Source organism: Chiloscyllium plagiosum, chromosome 19 (assembly GCF_004010195.1).
Source record: "Chiloscyllium plagiosum isolate BGI_BamShark_2017 chromosome 19, ASM401019v2, whole genome shotgun sequence".
Taxonomy (NCBI): Eukaryota; Metazoa; Chordata; class Chondrichthyes; order Orectolobiformes; family Hemiscylliidae; genus Chiloscyllium; species Chiloscyllium plagiosum.
The window spans coordinates 56057101-56083952 of NC_057728.1; the positions used below are offsets into that span (position 1 = coordinate 56057101).

At 45.6% G+C, this 26852-nt stretch overlaps 1 protein-coding gene across 2 annotated transcripts in view; it reads left to right on the forward strand.

The window, feature by feature from the left end:
• c19h12orf56 (chromosome 19 C12orf56 homolog) overlaps positions 1-26852 on the forward strand; it is an 82708-nt gene that overhangs the window by 22766 nt on the left and 33090 nt on the right. The window contains exons 3-8 of one of the 2 annotated variants that reach the window (XM_043709959.1): positions 2582-2663; positions 10474-10882; positions 10976-11055; positions 16149-16293; positions 24293-24399; positions 25268-25357. In XM_043709959.1, the coding sequence (XP_043565894.1) occupies positions 2582-2663; positions 10474-10882; positions 10976-11055; positions 16149-16293; positions 24293-24399; positions 25268-25357 (913 nt within the window). The remainder of the gene's footprint in view (positions 1-2581; positions 2664-10473; positions 10883-10975; positions 11056-16148; positions 16294-24292; positions 24400-25267; positions 25358-26852) is intronic. The other variant, XM_043709960.1, reaches the window with a different exon arrangement.

The following is a 26852-nucleotide window of genomic DNA, read 5'->3' on the forward strand; positions in this document are numbered from 1 at the left end:
ATAGATATAGGACAGATGTCAGAGGTAGTTTCTTTACTCAGAGAGTAGTAAGGGTATGGAATGCTTTGCCTGCAACGGTAGTAGATTCGCCAACTTTAAGTACATTTAAGTCGTCATTGGACAAGCATATGGACATACATGGAATAGTGTAGGTTAGATGGGCTTCAGATTGGTATGACAGGTCGGTGTAACATCGATGGCCGAAGGGCCTGTACTGTGCTGTAATGGTCTATGTTCTATGTTCTATATTTTTATTTACATGTAGTGTTTGTGTTTGCCATGTGGTTAATTTTATTTTGAGGATGTATATAGTGAACGAGAGCAGGTTTTGTGAGGCAGTGGGTAGTGTCCCTGCCTCTGAACCAGATGCTCCAGATTTAAGACCCTTTCTAGGACTGGATGGCCAATGAAAGTGAGTCTATAATGCAGCCAAGTGGTTGAGTGATCCTGCAGATTGTTCTGATATGTGCCAATGGCAGGATGCCATGACCTTTATCACCTTACAAGTTCCCCTCCAAGCCACTTGTCTTCCTCTTTTGGAAATATATTGTCGTTCCTCCAGTGTCGCTGAGTCAAAATCCTGGAATTCCCTCCCTAACAGCATTGTGGGTCAGTCTACAGCAGTGGCTCAAGAAGGCAGCTCACCACCACCTTCTCAAGGGGCAACTAGGGACGGGTAATAAATGCTGGTCCAGCCAGCAACACCCAAATCCCAAGAATAAACTTAAAAATTGCACTTCCTTAAAATCATTGCTGTAAAAAAAAACTGGCTTATTTATTGTTTTTACAAATGAACTGTGGTACAGCGAGTAGCTTTAAAGTGGTCGTAGGGATTTCCAGTGAGCTTTCTCATGTCCCACAAATGAACAGGTGAACAAAAAAAACCCTGGACAGTTTGGACACCAGGAGTCTGCTCACATCTCCCAGCCTCCACTGCTCCCCCATCGCCCAATCCACGCTGTCTGGTGACTTGGAAGAAGCTAATCTCCATGATGCTGCACAGTGGGGCTGCTATCTTGAAGAGATGTTAAACTGAGGTTCTGTCAATCTGTGACAGAGTGGGTGTGGTAGCCAGTTAGTCACACAGCGTAGGGAAGAGAATTCTTATTCATTACTATCCCTAGCTCCAGGTGACAATGTGCATGTAGCCATGGCAACTCGCACCTCGCCCTCCTCCCTCCCTCCCCAGAGTGAACTGGAAGACTTCACTACCTTATCGGAAGCTAGGTGTGACCCATTGTGCTGTCTATGGGATGGCTGCTGAATTGTGTTCTTGGCAGGACACAGAATGGGGGTGGTGGGGAGACGGGGTGGGGGGAGGGGGGGAAAGAAAGATCTTGCATATTTGGTGGAGATGGAGATTTGAAGAAGGCCTGAAGTCCCGTCACCTACAGGAATACAGACCAAGAGCTGGAGGCTGGCTGGTTCGTTCCTCAGGCAGAAGTGGGTACTGCAGATGCTGGAGATCAGAGTCAAGGTTAGAATGGCAAAAGCCCGAAGCATCGATTCTCCTGCTCCTCGGATGCTGCCTGACCTGCTGTGCTTTTCCAGCACCACTCTAATCTTGACTCTGGTTCGTTTCTCAGTCAGCATAACATGATAGGCAGAATGGCCTCCTGTGCTGCAATTGTTTTGACATTTTTGAAACAGATGAAGCATCAGAAGGGGAGGAAAGCACAGGGATTGGGGGCGGGGGGGCACGTGAACTACTCGTTATGAGGGCCGGCCAGACATGATGGGTTGAATGGCCTCCTTCTGAGCTGTAGTAATTCCATGATTCACTATGAGAGGGGATGGTGTGTCACACACACCGTGCATTGAGTCACACACACAAGCAGTTGGAAGGTTTGTCAAATCTAAAGCCATTATTTTTGATCAGTTTCTGGCACATAGAAGCACTGACAAGGCAGCATTTTTTCTGAAATTACTCTGGTCTTTGCTGCAATGGAATGACACTCAGTTTTGGGATCAGTCTGGTCTTGTAGCCACAGGGGTGGTGGTGGATAAACCACCTGGAAACAGGCCATCTAAGTTGTTTTCTGGGTTGCAGTCGGTTACCAATCCGCAGTGAGTCTACAAGAAAAGCAATCAGGCTAAAATCCTGCCAATCCCAGGCAAAAACTTTGATTGTAGAATCTCTATCGTGTGGGAAGAGGCCAGTCAGTCCATCAAGTCTACACTGACCCTTCAAAGAGCATCCCACCCAGACTTCCCTCCCACTCTATTCATGTAACCCCACACTTAACCTAGCCTGCACACTATGGGCTATTTAACATGGCCAGTCCGCTTAATCTGCACATTTTTGAACTGTGGGCGGGAACTGGAGTACCCAGAGGGGACCCTCGCAGACATGGGGAGAATATGCTAATTCCACACAGACAGTTGCCCGAGACTGGGATTGAACCCGGGTCCCTGGCACTGTGAGGCAGCAGTGCTAACCACTGAGCCACTGTGCTGCCCAAATCAATTTCCACAGAGTGGGGCATGAGTTTCTATGTGTTATTGTTTGATTCAAGTGTTAATTTATTTTTTAAACAGTGTCTGCCTTTTCTAAGATTCAAAAACAATTGTTTATTTTTAGCTGTGGTTAGTAGCAACATCCAGGAGGGCAGCAGCATATCGAAATCAAAGCAGGGCCGTGCTCTGAATCAGTTCTCTCTCAGGTAGGAAATGTTATATCACCAAATCATTTCTAACGTTGATTAAAGAATTGCTTTCTTTCATGGGATGTGAGCCAGTATTTATTATCCAACCCTCACTGCTCTTGAACTCAGTGGCTTGATGAACCATTTCAGGGAACATTTAAGAGTCAACCACATTGCTGTGGGTCTAGAGTCACGTGTAGGCCAGATCAGGTGAGGACGGCAGATTTCCTTCCCTGGAGAACATTAATGAGCCAGATGGAGTTTAACAACAATCGATGATTTTTGTCATGGCTACTGTCACTGAGACTAATATTTATTAGATGTTTTTCAACAACCTGTTCAGATAGGTCCAAAACTAGTGGGACTTGAGCCCAGGCCTTGGTGCTTTTGGAAGAGTGTGCCCTCGGTGTCACATTGGATTTAGTGTGATTAAATTCAGAACTGTTGAAAGGGCCATGCTGCCTTCTAACTATTGGTCAGTCCCTTACAATTTTACATTTGAGTATTGCTGAAAAAAATGGCATTCAATGCTAAAGCTTTACATCTTGCACTCATCAGGACACTTTTCAAGAACACAAACTCCAGGGAGGAACCAACATTTATAGAGCTTGAGGGGAGTGGGCCGATTGGTTAGCAAGTGGACCCAGATCATAGAGACATTGCCATGGCAAAGGCATCCATTAATACCGATTGACAGTTAACTGCCAAGGTTTGTTTAAATTTTAAATCAGGTGGACTGATCAGGGCGTTAGTGTGAGAAATGAACCAGAGACTGGCTGTCACCTATTTTGTTGAGTAGTAACAGGCGCAATGAGTGTACATGTTCTTCCTGTCTGCAAAGAGTGGAGCCCTTTATATTATTCATAATGTAGTTTCCAGTGTGCACACTGCTGACCATCCTAAATTGGTTGTCAGCATAATTCCTCGCATAGTCAGGATTAGCCAGCAAATGCTGTCCAATTGTAGAATCTCACCTAATGTTGGACGGCATATTGTGAGCTTTGCATGCTCAGGCTGGTGTGGTATAGTCAGTCCCTTTATAGTTGCAAGCAGCCAAAGGGATATGCGGTTTAATACGATCCACTAAGTCCTGGGATGTACAGCCTACATTCTTTACTTGGTCTCAAGACTTCTCGCGATCAGCTCTTCACTTTGTCTCACAGAAACAAGGAGTGTCTGTTAGCAGGAGTATGCCTCCTAATGTTAATAGATTGCATTCTAGTCACAGACAGGTCTGGACTCTCCACGTGCTGTCACAGGAAGTTTGGGAGCAGGATGTCAACAGTGCTAAGTTGAGTCCAGAGAAACAGCATGCTATATGTTTGACAATGAAGGGGACATGGGTTACAATGTACTTAATACTGCAGCAACACTGAAGTAAAAATAAATCCAGATACCCGAACTGAGCAGCTTTGTTTTGTACAATTTGCTGCAGCATTATTCTGGCCTCTTGGGGAACATTAATTTGCATGTTACAAAGTATGTACAGCACTGAGAAAGGCTGGTCACCCAAACAGATGTGAGCCAAATGCTTATACTCCCATGTGAGCCTTTTCTACTAACACTCATCTTCTCCAATTAATAATCCTTTTGTTCCTTTTGCCCTCTTGTATTTGTATATTTTCTCAGATATATTGATGTTGTTCATCATAACTAAACATATTAGTGGTGATTTCCACATCTACCCCCTCTCTGGATGAAGAATTTACTCCAGAACTCCGGTTGGATTAATTACAACCACACATTTCAGTTCTTCACCCCCTCCAGAAACAGAAATTAAAGCCACCTTCCCGACATCTACCCTTATCAAAATCCTTTCAGAATCTTAGAAATGTTTTATTACATAACCCCAAAGCCTTCTCTTTTACATCTTTCCTGATGAGTCTAACCTTTCCATTCTGATCTAATCCTAGTAACAGCTTTATTACACCAACTTCAGAGTCTCTATGTTTCTCTCTTGCATGTGTGTACACTGTTGTTCCAAGAACAGAGTTTGGCCGAATTGGAAGGCACGTGGGCTTACAGGGACAGTCTGTTTTGTCAAAACCATAGGCGAAATGATTATTACTCAGAGAGTGCAGGCTTTTCCGGACAGAGGTTTTTCCAACTTTCTGACACAGAGTCATAGAGATGTACAACACGGAGACAAGACGCTTTGGTCCACTCATCCATCAACTCTGTCATATCACCAACTCTGTCACATCACCAATCCTGTCACATCACCAACTCTAACTGCACTGATGCTTGTTCCCCATATACACCCCATTAAGTTCTCACTCAAATACCCTCAATAAACTATCAATTGCTCCCTAGTTCCGTCTGGACACTGGCAATCTTCCAGACATTACGAGATAATAACATGCCTTATTCAGAGTCCTGTCCTGCTGTTCCCCTTCCACCTGACTGCCTTAACCTGGCTTGATGTTTCTTTGATCTCAAGAACATTTTCGCAATACCTTAATGTGGAAACCTTGGCTGGATCCTCAGGTACCTGGAAGTACCAAAGTACCAAACTCACCACCAAACTCCGAGACCTAGGACTCTGCTCTGCGCTCTGCAAATGAATCCTTGATTTTCTGACTCACAGACCACAATCAGTAAGGATAGACTACAACACCTCCTCCACCATAATCCTCAACACCAGTGCCCAGCAAGGCTGCGTACTCAGCCCCTGACTATACTCCTTATACACTCACGACCGTGTGGCCAAATTCAGCTCTAACTCCCATTTAACAAGTCTGTTGATGATACCAGTGTAGTGAGTCAGATCTTAAACAATAACGAGACCAAGTACAGGAAAGAGATAGGCAGCTTATTGGTATGGTGTAAACACAACAATCCCTCCCTCAATGTCAGCAAAATGAAAGAGCTGGTCATCCACTTCAGGAAGTGGAGTAGAGGACACGGCCCTGTCTGTATCAATGGGGCTGAGGTGGAGATGATCAACAGCTTCACATTCCTGGGAATGATGATCACCAATAATCTGTCCTGGTCCATCAACATCAACGGTTCAGTCAAGATAGCACTCCAACACCTCTACTTCCTCAGAAGTCTAATGAAATTCAGCATGTCCTCAATGGCTCGGACCAATTTTTATAGATACACCATAGAAAGCATCCTGCCTCACAGCTTGGTATGGCAACTGCTCTGCCCAAGACTAGAAGAAATTACAGAGAGTTGTGAACGCAGCCCAGACCATCACATAAACCAGCCTTCCCGCCATTGACTCTGTTTATACTTCCCTCTGCCTCAAGAAAGCAGCCAACATAATCAAAAACCCTTCCACCCCGGTTACACTCTCTTCCGTCAAGCAGAAGATATGAAAGTTTGAAAACACATACCAACAGATTTAAGAACAGCTTCTTCCCTGCTATTATCAGACTTATAAATGGACCTCTCATATATTAGAGCTGATTTTTCTCTGCACCTTCCCTGTACCTGTAACACTATATTCTGCATTCAGTTCTATTACCATGATGTACTTAAATAAGGTATGATTGGTCTGGTTAGCACACAATACAATACTTCCCATTGTATCTCTGTACATGCAACAATAATAAATCAAATCAAATGTTAAACTGAAACAGAGGTGCTCCTACTCCCAGGGATAAGAGGGTTATGAGGAATGCTGAGCCTATTAGAGAAGCTGTGACACCATTTATTTTCCAGCCAGCACTTTGGCTTCCTTTAAAGAAGTCATAATATATTCTATCAAAGAATCTTTGTTTTGTATTTTACACTAATGTTAAGTAAATGCCGATTGCTATTATGGGAGGTTCACGTCATACTATTCATTGTGGAATACATTTGCAGCTTTGGTCATGATCCTGTGGAGATATTATGGTGAAAACTCTTATCTCCAACAGGCAGCTCTGTCTGACGACAACTGTTGCTATAGCAGGGATATCACGGCACTTACCCTTTGGTACTTTCTATCCTGGGATGTGTGAACTTCATTTGTGTTCTGTTCCCAACTCATAATGTCAAGCTCCACATGTCCAGGCTACGTTTTTTTCCCCCTTCTCCTCGTCGCTATGGAGACTGTTGTTTGCCGAGCAGACTTGGCCCCTCAGGAAGCTCCATTGATCCTCACAGAAATAACCCTTCACGTGATAACACACACAGATTCACAATAATTTGTTCTGTGCTCGGTGTAAACATCTGTGGGTGATGAAGCTTTGTGATAACGTTCTGGTGCTCACTATCAAATGCATGGTCCCAGGGTGGTCATTCATTTTATTACAGTCAAAGGTACAAGATACTTCACGTGTTTGCCATTTAATATTATGAAAATAAAAAATAACAAAAGCGGCCATGATTTTAAAACAAAATTGTGAAATGTCTATTAAAGTAATAGTGCAGGTTTCCCTTTGCTAGATTCTGCATCTGTTCAATCATGCCCTGTGTGTCAATGAAAGGAGAGGACTGACTCGATTTGTCTGCAAGCTTTAATGTAGTTTCACTCTGAATACTGATTGACCATTATTTACGTCCACAGTTTTGCCATGGAGATGGGGACTGCACTGGCAACAAAGTTAGAAGTATGTGTGGGGAGGGGTTCAAGAACTCTGAAGTAGATCACCGTTTTATGTTTTGTGTGTCTTAGGTTTTTCTTTACCCCTTCTCTTTTGTTTTGGGTAGACGTGTTATACAGTCAGAGAGGTGTACAGCACGGAAATAGACCCATTGGTCCAACCCGTCCATGCCGACCAGATATCCCAGCCCAATCTAGTCCCACCTGCCACCAGCCGGCCCACATCCCTCCAAACCCTGTTGATTCATATGTCCATCCAAATGCCTTTTAAATGTTGCAATTGTGCCAGCCTCCACCACTACCTCTTGCAGCTCATTCCATACCCGCACCAACCACCCTGTGTGTGCAAATGTTGCCCCTTAGGTCTCTTTTATATCTTTTCCCTCTCACCCTAAACCTATGCCCTCTAGTTCTGGACTCCCGACCCCAGGGAAGAGACTTTGTCTATTTACCCTATCCATGCCCCTCATGATTTTATAAACCTCTATAAGGTCACCCCTCAGCCTCCGACATTCCAGGGAAAACAGCCCTAGCCTATTCAACCTCTCCCTCTAGCTCAAATCCTCCAACCCTGGCAACATCCTTGTAAATCTTTTCTGAACCCTTTCAAGTTTCAAAACATCCTTCCGATAGGAAGGAAACCGGAATTGCATGCAATATTCCAAAAGTGGCCTAATGTCATGTACAGCTGCAACATGACCTCCCAACTCCTGTACTCAATACTCTGACCAATAAAGGAAAGCATACCAAATGCCTTCTTCACTATCCTATCCACCTGCGACTCCACTTTCAAAGAATTATGAACCTGCACTCCAAGGTCTCTTTGTTCAGCAACACTCCCTAGGACATTACCATTAAGTGTATAAATCCTGCTAAGATTTGCTTTCCCAAAATGCAGCACCTCACATTTATCTGAATTAAACTCCATCTCCCACTCCTCAGGCACTGGCTCATCTGATTATGATCCTGTTGTAATCTGAGGTAACGTTCTTCACTGTCCACTACACCTCCAATTTTGGTGTTACCTTCAAACTTACTAACAACGTAACCCTCATCAATGCTGTTCAGGAGGAAGTCTGCCATCATTACCTTGTATTTGGCTCCAGACCCAGAACAACATGGTTGACAATGATGCAGGCATGATGGGCTGAATGGTCTCTTTCTGCAATTCTGTGATTCTTAATCACCCTCTGATTGGCTGAGTCAGCATTCAGTTCCAGGGGAATTAGGGCTGGGCAACAAATATTGGCCTTATTAGCAACACACATACACAGACACACACACACAGGCACACACTCACACACATACACTGACACACACACAGACACACACTCACACACACACAGACAGACACACACAGGCACACACTCACATACATACACTGACACACACACAGACACACACTCACACACACACACAGACACATGCCACAAATTAATAAATATAAAACATCCCCCCATTCCTTTCTCCTGATGTGCTTACCTCACAATTCTGACACATACTCAAGAGCACTAACCCATCTTTTCTCTGTACAACAGTTACGTATATCCAGTGTTTCCTGTGTCTGATTTATAGCATTTAATGGTTTTACTTGCCATTGTATTTGATCAGTTGATTTCTTCAGTGCACTATTATGAATTAAGAGGAAAACATTGATGGGGGTTCAACCTGCAGAAGAAAATATTCCTTCCAGCTCGACCACTTGGCGTTTAAGCTTCCCGTGAGTCAGGTATTCGATATGGCAGAAGTCAGGTATAAAATAGCCTTTACGTTGCAGGGGTGAGCAATGGACTGTTTTCAAGAAGGAGTTATAGCTCTTAAGGCTAAAGGGATCAAATGCTATGTGGAAAACATAGGAACTGGGGACTGAGTTGGATGATTAGCCGTGATCATACTGAATGGGGGAGCAGGCTCAAAGGACCGTATGGCCTACTCCTGCTCCTGTTTTCCTGTTAGTATCAGCAGGATTTGAGCTGAAAATGTGTTGCTGGAAAAGCGCAGCAGGTCAGGCAGCATCCAGGGAACAGGAGAATCGACGTTTCGGGCATAAGCCCTTCTTCCTGAAGAAGGGCTTATGCCCGAAACGTCGATTCTCCTGTTCCCTGGATGCTGCCTGACCTGCTGCGCTTTTCCAGCAACACATTTTCAGCTCGGATCTCCAGCCTCTGCAGACCTCACTCTCTCCTCAGCAGGATTTGACTTTACCAGCTTTTTGAGAAAAACAAATTGTCAGTTTTCCCACCACAACTAAGACCAAATGTGTCTCCAAATCAAGAGTAACAGAAAGAAGTGAAGATGTAACAGATGTGACCAATTACTTTTACTTATGCCCTTCACACTCTCTCCCAGTACATGTGCAGTGGATAACAAACTAGCCATTTGATGCCTACAGTCTACTTATAATTAGCTTCTGTGCTCAGTAACATGGATGGTTTCACATAAATTTGATCACTATAAGTGGACCTAATTTAATCTGAAAGATTGCCCGTGTCTATACTGTAAGCCTGATTAAGAGTACTTAAGTTTGTTTAGATGCTGTAACGTGAATCATTGACTTGGCTTTCAGATATTGTTATAAGGCAAGTGCTTCTCAGCCTAATTTGGGTTCAGGTTACTTTCCATTATGGTCTCTGTTTCCCTAATTTAGAAAAGCTGCATGAAACAATGTGCAGAAAACCTCATTCTCCCTCTATGCGGTTCCACGTCTAAATACGTCAAGAAGGGATTTTGTTTATGGACTATATAACAAAGAACAGATCAAAAACAAGCAGGGAATGCTGGAGAAACTCCGCAGGTCTGGCAGTATCCATGGAGAGAGGGAACAAAGTTAATGTTCTGAGTCCTGTGTGACTTTGGGTTCTGAAGAAGAGTTATACACAACTTGAAACATTAACTGTTTCTCTCTGCCAGACCTGCTGAGTTTCTCCAGCATTCTCTCTGCCTTTGTTTCACCATTCCAGCGTCTGCAGTGTTTCATTTTTATTTAAAGGATTTTATTTAAATCAAATTCAGTTAGGCCATTTAGGGGTAATATCAGGAGGCATTATTTCACACAGGGGGTAACGGAACTCTAAAACTCTCTCCCTTTTAATAACAAAAATCTATTGGAGTTGTTTGAAAATGTCAAAACTGACAGGCTTTGTTTGTTAGCCCAAAAGGACATGGAACAGAGATGGGTGAGCAGAGTTCAGATACAAATCAACTGTGAATGACAAGACAGGATTGAGGGGGCTGAATGGCCCCAAAACAGTGGTGATTCATCCTAATTGTGATGTACCTGCTTCTCATGTCCAGGGGGAATGCAGCAGAGTCCGGGGAGCCACACTCCACGCTGCGGCACACTGCCTCCTTCCCCACCTCTGCCTTGAAAAATCTGAAACTGTCCGACCGTCGCAATGCGGAGGGGTCTGTACCTACGCCTCCGAATGCCCGTCCATTACCAGACCCTCCGAAAGAAAGTGCAGCCAGTCACTCTGCAACGACAGCCACTGCTTACAGCTCAGTATCAATGGAGCGGTTGGCAACCAGTCCTTTCCCCTCGAACTGGAACATGAAGGAACCTCGACCCGACACAAGCCCCGAAGCAGGCAAGGCAATGACTGAACAAGCCAAGCCAAGAGAGTCCGAGCTTCACCTCTACATTATTTCTATGACCTCTCTCATATTTCTCCACTTAAGAAGTGCGTGGAACAATCAAATGATCGTAAGTACCAGCGAGGATTGCACTTCCACGTTGCTGCCTGCACTTCTCGCCCGGCCGTGTTAATACTTGTTTCTGTTTTCATGTTGACTGCAGCAGTCGACGCTCCTGCAGGACCCAGCTTACGCAAGAGTAATGGCACCTTTCTCTCCTTCTCGAGGTCCAAAGACTCACAGGTAACTCCTGCCCCAGCCCTCTCCTCCATTTGCAAGAGTGAAACGAAACGTACATTGTGATCCGAAACTTAGAATCCCTACACAGGGTGGAAACAAGCCCTTCGGCCCAACAAGTCCACACCGGCCCTCCGAACAGTGTCCCACCCAGACCCATTCCCCTATGACTAATGCACCTAGCCTACATATCCCTGAACACCCTGGTCAATTTAGCACGGCCAATTCACCTGACCTGCACAACTTTGGATTGTGGGAGGAAACCCACACAGACACGGGGAGAATGTACAAACTCCACACAGAGAGTCGCCTGAGGCTGGAATCAAACCCGGGTCCCTGTTGCTGTGAGGCAGCAGTGCTAACCACTGAGTCACTGTGCCAACCACTGAGTCACTGTGCCACCCCAAACGATGCTCAAAAAGATGCTGGAAATGCACAGCCAGGTTGGTCAGCATTTGAAAGAAAAGTTAGCAGTTTAGTTGGGACACTTCTATCAGCATGCTTGTTTTTTTTTCTCCCCCAGATTTATTTTTCTTGGGATGTGAGCATCCTTAGCTGGGTCAGGCTCCTCTGCCGTTGCCCTCAGAAGGTGGGGGTAAACTGTTATCTGCTGCAGTTGGTGCACCCACAGTACTTTCCGGAATGGCTTCATACAACTGAGTGGTTTGTTGGGCCATTTCAGTGAGATGTAGATCAGGCAGCCTATGTATGCCAGCTCAGGGCAGTACAGTGGTTAGCACTACTGCCACACAGTGCCAGGGACCTGGATTTGATTCCACCCTCGGGCAACTGTCTGTGTGGAGCTTGCACATTCTCCTCGTGTTTGTGGATTTCCTCCAGGTGCTCTGGTTTCCTCCCACAGTCCAAAGATGTGCAGGCTAAGTGGATTAGTCATGGGAAATGCAAAGTTATAGAGAAGAAAGTTGGGGGGAGGGTGTGGCTGTGGGTGGGATGTTCTTTGGAGGGTTAGTGTGGGCTGAATGGCCTGCTTTTGCACAATAAGGATTCTATGAGAATGACGCTTCCATCCCTTGAAGTGCATTTGTGCCCGGAAAGAGATTTCTACAACAATTCAGTAGTTTGATCCTTTTATTAATGAGACTGACATTTTATTCTGGATCTGTTGACTTTTGATTCCTCTAGCAGCTGTGTTTTTGTTTCCTTATGGGATATAGGTATAGGTGGTTATTGTCCATCTCTAAGGAGGGCAGTTGAGCCAACCACAATGCCTTGGGTCTAGAGCCACCTGTAGGCGAGACTCCATTTGTCTAAAGGGCCTCAGTGAAACAGAAGAGACTTTTCCCACAGCGAGTAGATGGGGTATGGAATGCACTGCCTAGAAATATGGTGTAGGCTGTTCAATTGGGGCATTCAAGAAGTCATTGGATGATTATTTGGATAGGAATGGGGTGCAGGGATATAGGGAAATGGCAGGAGATTGGCACTAGATGACAGAACTGATGCAGACATGATGGGCTGAATGGCCTCCATTGCACAGTAACAATTCTGTGATTCTGTCACCATTAAGCTAAATTTTTAATTGCAGACCTGTATGAAATTCACCACGGGGGGGGGGGGGATTTGAATCCATGTTGACAGAGGCTGGGATTCTGGATTACTTGTCGACAGCGTGTTGCTGGGAAAGCACAGCAGGTCAGGCAGCCTCCAGGAATGGCTGATGAAGGGCTTTTGTCCGAAATGTCGACTCCCCTGCTCCTCAGATGCTGCCTGACCTGCTGTGCTTTTCCAGCACCACACTCTCGACTCTGATCTCCAGCAGTTGCAGTCCTTACTTTCGCTTTCTGCATTACTTGTTGAGTGATTACTACTGTACCACCATTGCCCCGAGATCTGAACTAGAGCATTAGATAAGTGAGTTTGGATTATTAGTCCAGTCACTGCACTCATTCGGGTCCATGTGACAATAAATGCTATTCTGATCTAGCCACATTGCTGCCCTGCACAGTTTCACTACTGCAAATGCTCATTATTGAATTAGCACCCTCTGTGTCTGACTGTATTTCTGACTGTCGTGCTTTAAACTCAGCAAAATATACTCTTTGCATTTGTTGTACAATGTGTTCATATAAACCGATGGCATTGACTTTGAGAGTCATAGGGACCTACAGCACAGAAAAGGATCGTTAAGCCAATCAGGTCTGTGTTGGTCAATAAAACCATCTAACAATTCTAATTCCATTTTCCAGCACTTGTGTCCCTTGGCAATGCAAGTGTACATTTCATAGAATCATAGAGATGTACAGTACGGAAACAGACCCTTCGGTCCAACCCGTCCATGCCGACCAGATATCCCAACCCAACCTTGTCCCACCTGGCAGCACCCGGCCCATATCCCTCCAAACCCTTCCTATTCATATACCCATCCAAATGCCATTATATGTTGCAATTGTACCAGCCTCCACTACTTCCTCTGGCAGCTCATTCCATACATGTACCACCCTCTGTGTGAAAGAGTTGTCCCGTAGGTCTCTTTTATATCTTTCCCCTCTCATCCTAAACCATGCCCTCTAGTTCTGGACTCCCTGACACCAGGGAAGAGACTTTGCCTATTTACCTTATCCATGCCCCTCATAATTTTGTAAACCTCTATATGATCACCTCTCAGCCTCTGACGCTCCAGGGAAAGCAGCCCCAGCCTATTCAGCCTCTCCCTATAGCTCAAATCCTCCAACCATGGCAACATCCTTGTAAATCCTTTCTGAACCCTTTCAAGTTTCACAACATCTTTCCGACAGGAAGGAGACCAGAATTGCATGCAATATTCCAACAGTGGCCTCACTAATGTCCTGTACAGCCGCAACATGACCTCCCAACCCCTGTACTCAATACTCTGACCAGTAAAGGAAAGTATACCAAATGCCTTCTTCACTAAAACACATTTTAAATATGATGAAGGTTTCTGCCTCGCCCACCCTTACAGGCAATGAGTTTCAGATTCCCCCCACCCTCTGGATGATAAAACAGCCCCATATCCCCTTTAAACCTTCTGTCCCTTAGCTTAACTCCATGCCACCGGTCATTGATCCATCTATCAAGAAGAAAGTTTCTTCCTGTCAATGCCCCTCATAATTTTATATATTTCAATCATGTCCCCCTCTCTCAGTTTCCTATGCTCCATGGAAAACAACCTCAGTCTCTTCATAACTTCTATCAGAATAACTAAGTTTAAAGTCCGAACTTAACCCCTGTTTTCCTAACGTAGCAACAACTTCAGAGAATCATTATTGCCATTGGACTGATCAAAGGCAATGTCTAAAGAGACAAAATCTTGGGATGTGGTGGTGAGGAAGTGGTTGAGAAAGAGAGAGAGAGAGAGAGAGAAAATGAAGTAACACAAGCACCAGATCAAAAACCAAATTGGTGGAGAAGGATCGAGATAAACATTTGGTTTATTTTGATCAATTTAAGCGCCAACCAATGATTATTTGGGTATGGACAATAAAGCAGAAGATTGGCATGAGGTAATGCTGCTGGTTTGAAGAGCCATTGCCAGCACTGTGGGCTAAATGGTCTTCTTCTGTGCTGTTGAGAGTGTGGTGCTAGAAAAGCACAGCAGGTCAGGTAGCATCCAAGGAGCAGGAGAATCAACGTTTTGCCCAACTCTAATCTCCAGCACCTGCAGTCCTCACTTTCGCCTAGTCCTTCTGTGCTGTAACACTTCTGTGATTTGTTAGATTCACATTTCAATCAATGGGGGACTTTTAAAATCTTTTTTGTTCATGAGTTGTGAGTATCACTAGTAAGAGTCAACCACATTAGCTCTGAGTCTGGCATCACATATAGGCCAGACCAGGTAGATAGTTTACAGCAATCTAGGACAGTTTCATGGTCACCACCACCAAGACAAACTTTTAATTCTAGTCTCTCTTAACTAAATTACACCAACTGCCATGGTGGGATTTGAACGAGTACCCCCAAAGTAATAACTTTAGCCTCTATGTTACTCTTCCAGTGACATTACTGTTACTGGAGGTGGTCATTAGACTTAAATATTTAATTTTACTTAGAGCTGTCTATTTTGGGGACACGGATGTTTTGATCTATAAAAGGCAATGAGATGCTTGCTGTAAGTATAGAACCTATGTTGGTGCAGTGGTAATGCCCCTAGGCCACTAGTCAAGAGGTTCAGGCTAATGCACTTGGGGACATGGGTTCAAGTCTGACCTTGTGACTGGTGGGATTTAAGTTCAGTGAGTATATGTGTAAAACAATAATCTTAGTGATGGTGGCAAGGACAACTTTTACCAATTGTTGTAAAAACCCATCTGGCTCATTAACGCCTTTTTGGAAAGGAGCTTTATCCAATCTTGCCCATACAGATGGTGACGGCTTAGTGGTATTTTGGCTGTTAATCCAGAGATCTGGGTAATGTTATAGGATCCCAGGTTTGAATCCTGCCATGGCAGATGTGGAATTTGAATTCAACAAAAATAAAATCTGGAATTAAGAGTCTAATGATGATCATGAATCCACTACCAATTGTTGGAAAAAAAACCCCATCTGGTTCACTAATGTCCTTTAGGGAAGGAATCTGTCTTCCTTATGTGGGCTGGCCTACATGTGACTCCACATGTAGGTAAAAACAATGACTGCAGGTGCTGGAAACCAGATTCTGGATTAGTGGTGCTGGAAGAGCACAGCAATACTGCTCCTCAGATGCTGCCTGAACTGCTGTGCTCTTCCAGCACCACTAATCCAGAATACATGTGACTCCAGACCCACAGCAATGTGGTTAACTTAACTGTCTTCTGGGATGGACAATAATTGCAGGCCGAGCCAGTGACGCCTACATCCCATGACTGAATAAAGTTAAGGACCCACAGCAATGTCGTTGACCCTTAACTGTGCTCTGAGGTCGAATGTTAAGCTACATTTTTCAAAGGCTATTAGGAATGGGCAATAAATGCTGGAATAAAGAATTTTCAAACATTTCCGCTAAATTCCTTATTGCAAAATTGTATCTGTGCCTCCCTTTATGACAGTGCGTTAACTTTGTTGACTAGTTAAAGTGACTGGATTTGAGGCATGCATTGAAAGCTTTCTGCAATCTGTGACCAACCCGACCTGTATTATGCCAGTTCAGAGGAAACAAATAAACTGTTCAACCAACTGAGCTCGGAATTACTTCATGGAAACAACTTCCTCGAGCGGAGCTTCTCCCTGGTGCAGGAGCTGAAAATGGCAGCTCTCAGGAACTTCACAATTAAAAAACTCTTTTGGAAGGTAAGCCATTCCTTCTTAATTCCTGCCAATTGTAGTCTGTCTCTGTTTCTAAAGCCAGGGCTTCCTCATGTCCTTTTACCAGGCCTGTCAAATTACCTTCCAAAATGTGTGAGAGACTCACAGGGCCCTTTAGTAGAGGACACTTAAGATTGTGAAGACTTTTGATAATGGGACTAAAGAGAAACTGTTTCTAGTGATAAAAGGAAAGGTTGCCAGAGGACATGCTATTAAGGATGTTGACAAAAGATAGCACAAGAACCCTACTTTTGTGCAGCAGTTTACAGACAGAGCATCGTGGTGGGTCTCGCCAGGGATTCCAACATAGGGTTGGGCCCTCAAGCTCACAGGCATGAAATGGACAAAGTGGACGTTGTCGTAAATTCTCTGTTTCAGTAATCTTTTCTTTTATATTAATGTGAAAGGACTGTTATTTTAAATTTTTTATTACTTTATTTTTTCTAATTTATTACTGTAATTTTGTACTTTTGAAAGTTTGTAATGCTGGACGTTTTCTTCCTTTATTTTTCTAATTATTTTTGCCTAAGCATTTGTACACCAGAATCTGTACCTAGGCACCTCTGACCCTAAGATGGCGCCGTAACCAGCGATTTCTGAACTTTTCTTTGTACTCACAAGAGTACGTGCAACAATAAAGTTAACTCAATTCAATTCAAGTCCAGTTACCCAAAAACCAGCGGTGTCCAAAAACTGGATGCCTTTATAACCTTTCCTGCATCCATTTTTAATTGGGTAAAAATTAAGAAAAAGTATAATAATTTGGCTTGGCGCTGCATTGGCACAGCATAGCTTCAGGCTAGTTACTGCCTTGGTCATTTTTATAACCCTCAAACTCAATGGACCCTGAGCTGAAATACCTACTGGCTAAATGAGCTGATCCAAATTGTGGAAGCATCCAAAATCCTACACTGGCCTCAGTCTTCAGGGTGCCAGATTTGATCTGTGTAATCTGGAAGGCTCTGACGGAAGGGGTGGAGGAGGGGCTGTTTTCCCTGGAGCGTCGGAGGCTGAGGGGTGACCTTATAGAGGTTCACAAAATCATGAGGGACATGGATAGAATAAATAGACAAAGTCTTTTCCCCGGGTTTGGGGAGTCCAGAACTAGAGGGCATAGGGTTAGGGTGAGAGGGGAAAGATATAAAAGAGACCTAAGGGGCAACTTTTTCGCACAGAGGGTGGAACGTGTATGGAATGAGCTGCCAGAGGATATGGTGGAGGCTGGTACAATTGCAACATTTAAGAGGCTACAATTGCAACATTTAAGAGGCATTTGGATGGGTATATGAATAAGAAGGGTTTGGAGGGATATTGGCCAGGTTCTGGCTGGTGGGACTAGATTGGATTGGGATATCTGGTTGGTATGGACGAGTTGGACTGAAGGGTCTGTTTCCGTGCTGTACATCTCGATGACTCTAAGTGCTTTGCAGATGGAAATTGGAAAATTTTGCAGTACCATGAGGAAAGAGCAGTGCAGTGGGATCGCTCTTTGAGAAAGGCAGGACTGAAATCAGGTCCTGAAGATGGTCTTGCATCGCTCTATAAATCAATTGGGGCATTAATCATCAATGTTTACATGTCTTCTGACAGGTTATGTCCAAATTAACCAGCTCCTTCTTAAAAATCACAAACATTCATGTTCACATTTGGAAATAAGCTGATGATAGAGAATAATAACTTGAGCGTTGGCACATACCCACATCAGGACCAGGGCCTCCAGCTGTTTTTTAACAGGCACCGACACAAAGAGCAACAGCTAGCACCAACGTCAAGAATGACAGACCACACCGACACCGAGATCAACGTGTCACACCAACACCGAGAAAGACAGACCACGCCGACACCAAGATCAACGGGTCACACCAGCATCAAGAATGACAGACCACACCGAAACCGAGATCAACGGGTCACACCAACACCGAGAAAGACAGACCACACCGACACCGAGATCAACGGGTCACACCAGCATCAAGAACGACAGACCACACCGACACCGAGATCAACGGGTCACACCAGCATCAAGAACGACAGACCACACCAACACCGAGATCAACGGGTCACACCAACACCGAGAAAGACAGACCACACCGACACCGAGATCAACAGGTCACACCAACACTGAGAAAGACAGGCCACACCGACACTGAGAATAACGACCCACACTGACACTGAGAACAACTGGGCACACCGATACCGAGAATAACGAGCCACACTGATACAGAGAACCAGAGTTCACACCGACACCGAGAATAATGACCCACACCGATACCGAGAACAATGACCCACACAGACACCGAGAACAACGACCCACATCAACACCGAGAACAACGGGTCACACAGACACCAAGAACAATGACCCACATCAACACCGAGAACAATGACCCACACCGACACCGAGAACAACGACCCACACCGACACCGAGAACAACGACCCACACCGACACCGAGAACAACGACCGACACCCACGCTGAGAACAATGACCCACACCAACACCGAGAACAACAACCGACACCCACACTGAGAACATCGACCCACACCGACACCGAGAACAATGACCCACACCGACACCGAGAACAACGACCCACACCGACACTGAGATCAACGGGTCATACCAACACCAAGGACAACGGGTCACACCAACACCGAGAACAATGACCCACACCGACACCGAGAACAATGACACACACCGACACTGAGAACAACGACCCGCTCCGACACTGAGAAAAATGACCCACACCAATACCAAGAACAACGACCCACACCGACACTGAGATCAACGGGTCATACCAACACCAAGGACAATGGGTCACACCAACACCGAAAACAATGACCCACACCGACACCGAGAACAACGGGTCACACCGACACCGAGAAAAGCGACCCACACCAACACTGAGAACAATGACCCACACCAAGAACGACCCACACCGACACCGAGATCAACGGGTCATACCAACACCAAGGACAACGGGTCACACCAACACCAAAAACAATGACCCACACCAACAACGAGAACAACGGGGCACTCCAACACCGAGTACGACAACCCACACCGACACCGAGAACAACGGGGCACTCCAACACCGAGTACGACAACCCACACCGACACCGAGAACAATGACCCACACCGACACCGAGTACGACCCACACCGACACCGAGAACAACGGGGCACACCGACACCGAGTACGACCCACACCGACACCGAGAACAATGACCCACACCGACATCGAGAACAACGGGTCACACTGACACGGAGAACATGGGGTCACACCGACGCTGAGAACAACAACCCACACCAACACCGAGAACAACGGGCCACACCGACATTGAGAACAACGGGGCACACCGACACCGAGAACAACGACTCACACCGACACCGAGAATAATGACCCACACGACACCGAGAACATCGGGTAACACCGACACCGAGAACAACGGGCCACACTGACACTGAGAACATCCGGTCACACCGACACCGAGAACAATGACCCACACGACACCGAGAACATCGGGTAACACCGACACCGAGAACAACGATCCACACCGACACCGAGAACAATGACCCACACTGACACCGAGAACAATGACCCACACCTACACCGAGAACAATGGGGAACACCGACACCGAGAACAATGACCCACACCTACACCGAGAACAATGGGGAACACCGACACCGAGAACAACGAAACACACCGACACCGAGAACAACGACACACACCGACACCGAGAAGAACGGGCCATACCGACACCGAGAACAACGGATTGCACCGACACCGGGAACAACGGGCCACACCGACACCGAGAACAACACACTGACACCGAGAACAAGGGGCACACCAACACCGTGAACAACGACCCACACCGACACCGAGATCAACGACCCCCACCGACACTGAGAACTACAGGCCACACTGACACCGAGATTAGTGACCCACACGACACCGAGAATAGTGACCCACACCGAGGCCGAGAATAACGACCCACATCGACACCGAGAACAACGAACCACACTGACACCGAGAACAATGACCGACACCGAGATTAGTGACCCACACCGAGGCCGAGAATAACGACCCACATCGACACCGAGAACAACGAACCACACTGACACCGAGAACAATGACCGACACCGAGATTAGTGACCCACACCAACACCGAGAATAACGACACACACCGACACCGAGAACTACGGGGCACAGCAACCATGGGAACCACTTTATACATAATATTGTGCCAGGAACATACATCTCACTGACGGAAGGCAGCAGTGGCCAATAAAAACACATCCAAAGGCAGGCTTTGAAATACAAGGCTGCAAGACGGAACAGCTCCACCATTCAGTAAGATCTTGGCTGACCTGATAAGTCTTGACTCCACTTTTCTACATTCTCCCCATTTCTCTTGACTTCCCTTCCTGATTAAAAATCTGTCTATCTCAGCCTTGGAGTTACAGAGATCTACCGTAAAGAAAAAGGCCCTTCAGCCCATCGAATCCATGTTGGTCAAAAACAACCACTGAAGTATTCTAATTCCATTTTGCAGCACTTGGCCATAGCCGTGTGTGCCTGGGCATTGCAATAGCACATCTAAATCCTTTTTAAATGTTCTGAAGGTTTCTGCCTCAACCATCCTCACAGGTAGTGAGTTCACCCTCTGGGTGAAAACATTTTCCCTTATATCCTCTCTAAACGGCCTGCCTCTTACCAGGACCATGTGCGGGCTTGAGTCTGGCTCAACAGCTCCTGCCAGCTTTCCTCCTTTTTCTTTTTTGTTTTGTTTTAAATTCCGCTCATTTTGTTTTCTTTCTTTCTTTTGTTTCTCTTCTTTCGCGGCGGGTTAATTGGCGGCAGCGAGAATGGGCCACACACAAAATGGGAGCAGCCTCCCGGCGTTTGGGGACGCAACGCCAGTGGCAGCCAACTGTTCAACATGACGGTTCCAGCGAGGTGACAACTCAGTGGAGGGCTGCTGCAGCAGGACTCTTGGAAAGATGGCGGCTTGGCCTGGCAGCGGAGTCGGGAGTCCTGACTGCAGTAGGCCCAGCTGGGACACCTGGCATTGGTGAGATGGTGGCAGAGTCAGGGACTCCCACTCCACCAAGGACATGCAGGTCCTTGGACTCCTCCATCGCCAGACCATAGCAACACACATCTCCTTCCTCAGCACCTGCCTGCAGAGTCAGGGACACCTGGTTGTTGTAGGCCTGGATCTGGGGACTCTTCGTTATCAAGGAGACAGCTCCTGGTTGTTGTAGGCCTGGAGCTGGGGAACTGCTAGTTATCGAGGAGATAGCTCCTGGTTGTTGTAGGTCTGGAGCTGGGGAACTGCTAGTTATCGAGGAGATAGCTCCTGGTTGTTGTAAGGCCTGGAGCTGGGGAACTGCTGGTTATCGAGGAGATAGCTCCTGGTTGTTGTAGGCCTGGAGCTGGGGAACTGCTAGTTATCGAGGAGATAGCTCCTGGTTGTTGTAAGGCCTGGAGCTGGGGAACTGCTGGTTATCGAGGAGACAGGTCCTCCTTGTTGCTGTAGGCCTGGAGCTGGGGAACTGCTCGTTATCGAGGAGATAGCTCCTGATTGTTGTAGGCCTGGAGCTGGGGAACTGCTAGTTATCGAGGAGATAGCTCCTGGTTGCTGTAGGCCTGGAGCTGGGGAACCCCTGGCTATTGAGGAGACATCTCCTGGTTGTTGTAGGCCCGGGGCTGGGGACTGCTGTTTGCGAGACGATTGTGGATCCAGCATCAGCAGTGTCATTAGTGAGGTCAGCCAGCAGTGAAGAGATGGCACCTAAAGAGTAGCGACTGTGATGGTGGGTCTAGCACAGGCATCAGCAAAGTGGTAGGGGAAGGGGTGGTCGGCATAGGTGGTGTTGGTTTGCAAGCTCAGGCCTTGGGATTTGTTGCAGAGGCAGCGGAACAAAGATAGACCTTCAGTTACAGCTTTTATACTTTTTATTCTTAAACTGTTCAAACTAGTGTTGGATTGTGGCAACAGTTGAAGCTTTTCACTGTAACTTATGTATTATTCACTGTAAAATGCAAGTGACAATAAATCAATAAAAATCTGTGCCCCCAGTCAGTGATCCTTCTATCAAGTGGAAAAGTCTACCCGTCACAATTTTATACATCTCAGTCATGCTCCCCCCACCCCCACCCCACCCCACTCCCACACTCAAGTCTCCTCTGCTCCAAGGAAAACGACCACAATCTATTTAATCTCTCTCCGTAACTAAAACATTTAATGACCAGGCAATTTCCTGGTAAATCTTCTCTGCTACCCCTCCAATGCAATCACATCCTTCCTAGAATGTGGATTGTACAATTGCAAACAATACTCAAGCTTTTGTTTTAGACAGTTCCATCATAACCTCCCTGCTTTGAGTATTCTAGATGAGCCAGCCTCGACAGCCCTCTGCGATACAGTATTCCACAGATTCACTACTGACTGGGAGAAGGAATTCCTCCTCATCTCGGTCTTAAATGGCAACCGGTTATGCTGGAATTCTGCCCTCTGGTCCTAAACTCTCCCACGAAGGGAAACAACCTCTCCACATCCACCCTGTCAAGGCCCGTAAGAATCTGGTCTGTTTCAATAAGGTCACCTGTCACTCTCCTAAGCTCCAATGAGTGCGGGCCTAACTAACTCGACCTCTTCCCATAAGACATTCCCTTGGCTCAGTTGTCTGGATGGCTGGTTTGCCATACAAAGTGACACCAGCAGCATGGATTCAATTCCCACACCAGCTGAGGCTAACATGAAGGACTCTCCTTCTCACCCTCTCCCCTCGCCTGAGGCGTGGTGACCCTCAGATTAAACCACCATCCGTTGTGTCTCTCTAATGAGAGAGCAGTCCTATGGTCTGATAGACTATAGCGACTTTACCAATGAAGAATTACTTTTAAATCACACCTTTCATGAGCTCAGTCCATTCCAAAGCACTGCACAGTCATAACTGTAATGTCGGAAGTTATCCAACCTACGCACAGCAAGCTCCCAAAAACAGCAATGTGTAATAAATGGATAATCTGTTGCGTTTAGTGATGTTGATTGAGGAACAACTATTGATCAGGGCACCAGGGCAAACTCCCATACTTCAGGATAGTACCATGTGATCTTTTACATCTGCCTGTGGAAGCAGATGGGCCTCTGATAGTGTCGCTCAGTACCAACTGGAAGTGTCTGCCTCGATTTTTGTGTTGAAACCTGTGGAGTGGGATTTGAATCCATGACCTTTTAATTCAGACAAATACAGCAGCCAGTTCACACGAAACAAAGATCCCTGACCAACCAATGACATAAATAACCAGACAACCTCTTATGGTGCGGGATCAATAGACAATGTAGCAATGTCCAAGTAGAATTAGGAAATTGCTTTTCAGATGAAGTCACTTCACCTGACAAAGGAGCAGTGCTTCAAAAGCTGTGATTTCAAACAAACCTGTTAGACTTCAATCTGGTGTTGTGTGACTTCTGATCTCTCTCAGATGTACTACTCCTTATGGGTGTGGGGGCAGAGAACAGGCTGTTTCCTTAACTGTCAAGCATCATCCAACTGGATAACAAGTCAGATTATTTGTACATTGCTATAGGAGGGCAGCATGACAGAAGGGTGGTTGTGTTAGCCAATTACTGACTGGTGAAACGTCCAGGAATATATCCAATCACAGTTGACAAGCCTATTGACATGCATAAGGCAAACATTAGCTTAAGAGTGCACATTGGGCCAGAAGACCATAGGAGCAGCAGTAGGCCATTCAGCCCATCGAATCTGTTCCATCATTCAGTGGCTGATCTAACGATTCTCCCCTCCACTTTTCCTGCCATAACCCTTTACTCCTTTGTAGATTAAAATCCATCTATACCACCTTTGAATATACTTGTGAGACCATAATTCATGATTAATTGTGAAATATATTGCATGTTGCTGTTTGTCAGGACACTGGGTTTTAACCTAAGACTCTGTTCTGTTTTGACTTGTCCACAGTCAAACGACCTGTATCCATTTCTTATCAGCAAACTTCAGGAGCACTTGCCAAAGTTTGAGAATCCCATTAGCCAGCAAGACAAGCGCAAAATGGCAGGCCACCTACAGTAAGTAATGAGTTACTGTGGGTCTACACTCGAGTACAACGAAACGTTCCAAGTCTGAGGCCAGTTTAGCCTTCAACCCATAATAGTCTTACCATGCTTCCTTGCAAATCAGAGCTCAGAATACAGGGAAAACCTGCAGCAGGATTGTGAATTCTGGCTGTAATTATGTCAGGCTTCCTGATGAGAACTTACCCAAACTACTGCATATGACTTTACACTTTGGTAATGGGTTTAGTGGGACAGTTGAGCCCAGTTGCAGATCCCAGACTGCCTATGAAACAATTACTTGAGAAAACAAATTCTTGTAATATGAAGGCAAAATACCACAGGTGTTGGAAAGCTGAAATAAAAATCACAATATTCACCAGGCCAGACTGCATCCGTGGAGAGAGAAATAGAGTTAATGTTTCAAGTCTTTTATTAGAATTGGGGAAAGGTTAGAGACATCACTGGTTTAAGCAAGTATAGAGGCAGAGCAAAGGAGGGAGGGGAAAAAACCAAAGGGGTAGTGGTGCAAGGGAAGAGAAGGTGGTAATGAGACCAGTAAAGAAATGCGATGTGGGTCTAAGTGAGGAGCAGTTGGGATTGGAAGATTTATTATCAACATCCAGCACCTGAGAAAATGAGGGCAGGGTTTAAGCTCAGCAACATTTGAACTCAGTAACCCAAACATAACATGAGGTGTTATTTCTCTAGCTGGTCCAGTGTGGGATGCTGAGGACAGTGGGGTCTAAGTGGGAGCGGAGCTCAGAATAACAATGACACGTACTCTGAGGCACAGGGTCACACTTACAGACTATACAGAATTATTCGGCAAAGGCGAAAAGGTCATTATTTATTGAGATCAGAACTTTCTTTTTCTGCTTAGGTTCTCCATTTTGATCGTAGAGACATTAGGCGTCATGTTCAGGGAGACTGAAACAGAACCAACACGTTTGACTCTTCTGAATGCCAACCGGTATGTGTGGCACCAATGATTCACACTCAGTTGAGGTATCGTATCTTTACAGATAGAAGACTGGTTGAACAAAGATGTATGTTCAAAATGAGTTTTCCCATTTGAAATTTATCACACGCGCAAGTCAGGAGTGTGATTGGAGTCTGCCTACTTTCCCGGCTGACTGCAGCTTCCTCATTGATCAAGAGGCTGAGTGCGATCCCGCACAACGCAGCCCGCTTAACCCACACCCCATTCACCAGCTTCAACATTCAAAGTCCACTCCATCCCGTAAACCAGCCTTCCTTCCATTGACTCCATCTACACTTCCTGCTGCCTCGGAAAAGTAATCAACATCATCAAAGACCCCTCCCACCCTGGTTATACTCTCTTCCACAAGATACAAAAGTTTGAGAACGCGTACCAACAGATTTAAGAATAGCTTCTTCCCCGCTATTATCAGACTATGAACCAACCTCTCATATATTAGAGCTGAAAATATGTTGCTGGAAAAGCGCAGCAGGTCAGGCAGCATCCAAGGAACAGGAGAATCGACGTTTCGGGCATAAGCCCTTATGCCCGAAACATCGATTCTCCTGTTCCTTGGATGCTGTCTGACCTGCTGCGCTTTTCCAGCAACACATTTTCAGCTCTGATCTCCAGCATCTGCAGCCCTCACTTTCTCCTCTCATATATTAGAGTTGATCTTTCTCTGTACCTTCTCTGTAGTTGTACCACTATGTTCTGTATTCTGTTCTAGTATCCAGCGGTACTCGTGTTATGTATTATTTGTATGGATAGCACACAAAACAATGCTTTTCACTGTATCTCAGTAAATGTGACAATAATAACAAATCAAATACAATCAAATCCCTCCACCCACCAGAGCATGATGGCTGCAGTGTATACCATCTACAACTCATCGAACATCCTTTGACAGCACCTTCCAAACCCACAAGCTCTGTCACTTACATGGACAAGAGCAACAAGAGCCTGGGAATCCTCCACCTTCAGGTTCTGCTCTGAGCCGCCCACTATCCTGGCTGTTCTTTTGGTGTCATACAGCAATACAATTCCAGAACTCCCTCCCTCACAACACAGCAGGAATCCCTGCATCCCAAGGACAGCAGCCATCCAAGAAGGCAGCTCGGTGCCACTTACTTTAGGGCGATTAGGGATTGTCTAAAAGTGCTAGCCTTGTCAATGATGCCCGAATGCTGTGAATGAAAGAATTCAAATAAAATGTGTATATTCCCCCCATTTCAAAATTTGGATATTGGAGGAAAAGGAACAAAAGTGGAATAATTTCGTTAACACCCTGAGAGAGTATCCTCCTCGATACTGCTCCACCTCCTATGGACTCTTGTAGATAATGGTCTCATTCCAATGCTGGAAGCCACAAAGTCAACATCTCCACATTGAATCTGAGAAAGATCACTTGACAATTTTGTCTCAATGGTTAAAGATTAAACTTGAACTTAAGGAAGCTTCTAGCATCTCGCATGATAGTGGGTAT